The sequence below is a fragment of the Austrofundulus limnaeus genome, unplaced genomic scaffold (assembly GCF_001266775.1).
Source record: "Austrofundulus limnaeus strain Quisiro unplaced genomic scaffold, Austrofundulus_limnaeus-1.0 Scaffold228, whole genome shotgun sequence".
NCBI classification, from domain to species: Eukaryota; Metazoa; Chordata; class Actinopteri; order Cyprinodontiformes; family Rivulidae; genus Austrofundulus; species Austrofundulus limnaeus.
In genome coordinates this window covers 211,368-216,948 of record NW_013952630.1, presented here as the reverse complement: position 1 = coordinate 216,948, position 5,581 = coordinate 211,368, and the positions used below count along the sequence as shown (strand labels likewise).

General features: G+C 37.3%; 1 protein-coding gene across 1 annotated transcript in view; it reads left to right on the top strand.

Moving 5' to 3' along the window:
- Positions 1-365: 365 nt before the first annotated feature.
- Positions 366-5,581, top strand: part of LOC106525478 (proline-rich protein 2-like) — a 9,579-nt gene continuing 4,363 nt past the window's right edge. The window contains exon 1 of the mRNA XM_014019735.1: positions 366-403. Coding sequence (XP_013875189.1) covers positions 366-403 — 38 coding nt within the window. The remainder of the gene's footprint in view (positions 404-5,581) is intronic.

Genomic DNA, 5,581 nt, shown 5'->3' with positions numbered 1-5,581 from the left:
GAAACATATTCATTAGGGCTTTTTGTGGTTATTCTCTCAGTGTTAAAATCTTTCCAGTCAGTAAGAGATTTAGACATCCCAGACACATCAAATTATGGAGGAATTCAGCAGATGATAGCATTTAGAGGTGTGATTTTTGCCATTAGTCATGAAGCTGACAGCACAGACCTTCTGAGGGTGTTTGCATATGTGTATGAGATAGACACTCATGTGATTGGGGCTATTTATTATCTTAAATCTAGCATTCCTTCTAAAACTGTCCTCTTTTATTTTATTCTTTCTTTAAAGACCACCAGTCTGTCAAAGAAGTGTTGGTTTGGCTTCACACAGAGGCTGGGATCATGATCTGAATGTGGTGTAGCAGCATGACCCTGCCACGCTACGAGCTGGCCTGGAGTCGCAGGTTGACAAAGTGATGACGGCTGTAAGGCTTTAGGAAAAAAAAGAAGAAAGAATCACTCACACACATCGCCTTGCAGCTGATGACTCCACTCTGAGCTTGGTGGTGGGTTCCTAGGCAACAAAGACTTGCGCACGACGCATGAGAGACCAAAGCTCAGAACCGTGCACCATCATCATTAAACTTGAATTATAAGAGAAATCAAAAATAGCCTTGTATCGCTCTCAGCTTTTACGGCTTACTGAATTTGTACTGGCAAACTGTGGAAATATTTCATTGTAGAACATTATGGTGAGAAGATATTATGATCATGTCTTACACATGTTTCATAGCCTCCTGTCACATTGATTTATGCTTTTGGAGGATAGATCAGAATTTCTCGGTTAAAATATTTGGTGGAAGCACACTGACCTGTGACAGTACTCTGGCAAAGGCAATGCACTATTTAACTTCAATCCAAGGTCATTTTGTCAGGTTTCTACTGTACATTTCAAACACCAATTCTTGGTAATAAATTATGAGTTTGAGAAAAGATGTGCTGCAAATATTAACCGCAACCAAGCAGAAAATACATAGTTTTGGGGGTAGTTCTTTAAGGATTAGGCTTTGTTGTTTTTTTAAAGCTTGTGACACTTAGCTCATATGAAGCTCTAACAGGAATTGGTAGTAGTTGCGCTACCTTAATTTATCGCCATGGGTCAGGAGGAAGTGATAATTCCTGATTAGCGGACAGTTTGCTCTGCATAAAGACTTAAATAGGAGGAAACAGCTAAACTGGCTCTGTCTCCATATTCCACCCCAGAGACCATTTCAAAGCAACTCATTTTATAGTGCGGAGAACTCAACTCCTGTCATGTCACCAGTTTCAGTCCTTCTTATTTTATCATGTGGCCAACATTTTTTTTGAAATATATGTATTTCAAAATCAAAAGGCCATTTTAAAGCTGTTTTCAGTCTAACATTAATATAACAGTACAGCTAGACACTATAAGAAATTACAAATGGAGCAGTGTAACCCCCGATTTACACTCCGCTCTTTTTCGGCACAACCTCCACAGTAAACGTGAACCCATTATAATCAATGAGAGCATTTACACTGCATCTGCAGTGTGTGTGTGTGTGTGTGGGGGGGGGGGGTGGTTGTGCACAGAAATCCCCCAAAATTAGATTCAATCCTATTTATGTCGGAGCAAGTGCAGAGTCAATCTACAAGGATCACACTGCACCAACAGGAAAATGAATGAGCACAAAATCCATATTTTCAAAATAATTCACTAAAGACTGACTACATTTTGTTGAAATCCTAGCTATATATTAATAATACATATTAATTTAAACATGTGCTGTCAGACTATCATTCTGTTTGGGAAGCAGATGACAGCATGCGGCATACTGTATACACACATAATACAAACCAAATATGTGGATTTTATTCAAAACTATGGGTGCAAAAAAGAAACAGTGATGCAGTTTTAGCTGTTTTGTTGAGTCTGTTGTTTTCACAGAATGAATTGTTATGGTCTGATTTCCACACTGATTTGTCACTGGCTTTATTCCATAATTATTCCACATTTCCTGTGCATGCTTCTCTGAGCACCTCTGTGCATTGCACCAGAGTGGACGCTGTGTAAATAAAGGAGGAAACAAACTTAGAGTGAAGTGAGCTGCAGAGCTGAGCTACACATAGTGTAAAACTGGGGTAAAACTCTGGTGAAGAATTGCTGAAAACACTACAATCGTTTTAATTTAGATTAGCATTGCAGTTGCCTACAGCTTCTGCCCTGGAGAAGTGTGCAGGCCCATAGGTAGGAGAAGCTAAATTCTGTATTATTAAGCCAAACTTAACACCCCACTGCCCTGCTGCTAAAACAGCTCTTGCAGCCCACTGTTTGCCATTAACGTCATACAGTCCAAAAACAACTCTTACTCTTCAGGCTGCTTTGGCCTCCGATTGAAAAATGATTGAAAAATGTTGTGTTAGGCTGACAAAGGCTCTCCAGAGAAGAAGCCATTTCATGAATTTAAAGTGAAATAAATCAAGTTCAAAACAAAATTAGCCTAACAGTCCTACAAGAACCAGGAAGGCCTTTTTTCTGGACAATACAAAAAGTATTTTATCAAGTAAATGTAGAAGACCACATTTAGTCTCAGTTTTCAGTGTACAAAGAAGGCCAGTGTGAGTTCTGCAGACATTTCACATACCGGAGAAAAAACAAGCTGTTTTAGTGCCCAAACTTAACTCAAGAACAGCTAGAATATTGGCTTAAATTGAGGTTAAACAAAAATTATGCGCACAAACAAGGTGCTCTTGAAAATAAGTTTCAAATGTGACTGTTTGTGGTCCTGTTATTTCCCCTCACAGTTTCACCAGCTGCTTAATGAGCAACGTGTCAGTTGTTCAAAGACAAACACTCCTGATTGACATTTTATGTTTTTGTAGTCGGTTTCTAATATCTCTGCAACAGTTGCATCAGTGCTGTGATGCCTAAGGACACATTGTGGATATCACAGAGATGTCAGGCCCTTTGACAGGAAAGAGACTTGGAAAAAGACCAGGTTGGAAGCAGAGAGGTATATTTTGCCATGCTAATAAACTGATGCATCTTTCTTTGAAGTAAGTATAAAGTACATATCGTCAGTTACAATCAGAATTGCACAACATTGTTTAAATAACCATTTAGCAATGTCAAATGTGATAATGAGGTAATGTGCTGTTTTGACATAGAAGAATTTTGCAGCAATACAGTTCATTTCTTTGTTCTTTAAAAGATAAGCAATAGAAAAAAAAAACTATTTAAGTAGTAAAATAATCCAAGGCACTAAAATTACACAAGCATTTCAAAGCAAAAAAAATGTGAACTAAGATCTTGCCAAGTTTGTCTCTTGATTATAATCTAACAAAACATCCTTGAGCTGTTTCAAGGAGAACCATTTGGGACCACAAATTTTCTTTTGTAAAGAGGAAAGGATAAAGTGTTGAATAAAGAATTTATTTTAATCCCCATATCTGCATGAAAAGGAGGTTTGTTGTGATTTGATACACTATGGTACAATTAAAGATTGTGGACTCGGCGCACTTATTTCAGAGCATGTAAGTGAACAGCACAGCTGATTGCTAATATGCTTTTCAAACTTTGTTTCCAGTACAATCTATATAATTTCTTTATTAATTTATTTGTTTATTTTTTACTGGATGAAACAAGTAACATCATTAACCTTTACATCAGTTGAACTTAGTTGTGTAAGTTGGATGTTCGTTGCAGGTGACAGTACATTATTTTAACAAGACAGTATTAAAAATAAGTAAGTAGATAAATAAACTATTATATTGCTACTAGTTCAATCAATATTAATTAAATTAATGTAATCACTGAGTTCCAGATAGTGATGGATGTGCAATACATGCATACAACAATGCATACATTGAAACCAATAAAATGAGTAAGTTTCTGGATTGGATGAATAAAACAGTGAGGCTTTCAACAGAAAAAAAAATGCTTTAGAATAATAACTGCATTCATTCTGGATGGCAAGTGCACATGAATCACTAACAATAACATCCTTGAATCTCAAAGAACTGTAATTAATTCTGACGCTTGCTTTGACATTCCAACATGTGCCATGAATTGGATTTGGCAAAAAATACATTAAATAAAAATGAAACAAGACGTTTGACCAGCATCTGACAAAAGCCTTTATCTATATTTCAGCATTAACAACCGATTAAAGAAATTCAGTTGGCCAAGTAATTACTTGATGTCCTCATAAGGAGTACTCCCAGCCTGCATACAGTTTGAGAGCTTGAATTAGAAGCCACTAAGAACAAGTTACAGGAAAATGAGAAGATACCATTTTGTCTTTAACACTTACATTGAGTGTGTGTAGACACTATGAACATCTATTACAACAAGAATAAATCATTTACCATATTTATTCAAGTATAATACGTAAAATTAAATCCATAAAATCATCCATAAAGTTGGGGGGTAGTACTATACTCGGATAAATATTTTTACTTACGGTAAGTATTTTAACTGAAATACATTCACAAAATGCCTGAGTCCGGTGATGTACGAAATTCAGTTCCCCTGTGAAAATCTGTTCCTCCTGTGAAAATCTGTTCCTTCTGTGTTAGAAGCGCCTCCCTAAACATTTAGGATTGGTCTGACGTTACTGTATATCTGGGCCAGTGATTTTCTCTAAGGTTAACCAGTAGGGGGAACAGATTTTCACACGGAAACTGAATTTCGCACATCACCAGAAATGAGACCGTGTCGTAAAAATCAGTTGAAACAAGCTCACCTCTGACGCTCCCCCGTTCTTCAGAGTGAGATAATAACAAATCCAGGCAGGTGACATGGTGCAAAAAAAGGGTGGAAAAAGCAGTCCTGCACCTTAGTAATGATAACGAACTAATGACATTAGCATGTGACCGAGCCGCTCCCGGAACAACAAAAAACACATGTTCATCTGTAATGGCTGCCGTCTACGGTGTTCTGAAAAAGTTTGTATCCCTGAAAAAACGTTTCCCCACCAGAGCAAGTACACTTCGCTGCAGCATGCAGCTTCGGGGCGGTGACAGACCTTTCCGTCGGTCCCATACCTTATATGGAAATGGGACTATTGCATTCCGGAAATGAAGGGGGCGCTAGTGACACTATTTTCTATTGAACACTATCAACATTAACAATATAAATTTTACAGTAAGGAATTTCTTGCGCTAGTGACACTATTTTCTATTGAACACTATCAACATTAACAATATAAATTTTACAGTAAGGAATTTCTTCCTTTTTCTCTTTTATGCAAGTTTGTTTGTTTGTTTGTTTGAAATACGCCTTTTTGTTTGTACATTGTATCATTTTGTGTGTTCTTTGTTGTTTAATAAAAATAAATTACAGTAAGGAAATGGCTACACAACGTGTTATGTCACGTGGTATGTCCCTAACCTGTGAGGTTAACCTGAGGGTCTGTGTTTGGGGAGGTGGATAAAAGAAATTAATAAATAATGCTCTGAGTACTTCAACGTGAGTAGAAGAAACTCTCGAACTTCTTCCTTTCTTCTTCCTTTGCTCTCTTACTCCCGCGCAGGGTTGCCAGGTGGGAAATGTTGAATTATCGTAACAGCAGCTCAAAATTATCGTATTTTGAGGAAAATTATTGTACACACCCACGTTACAT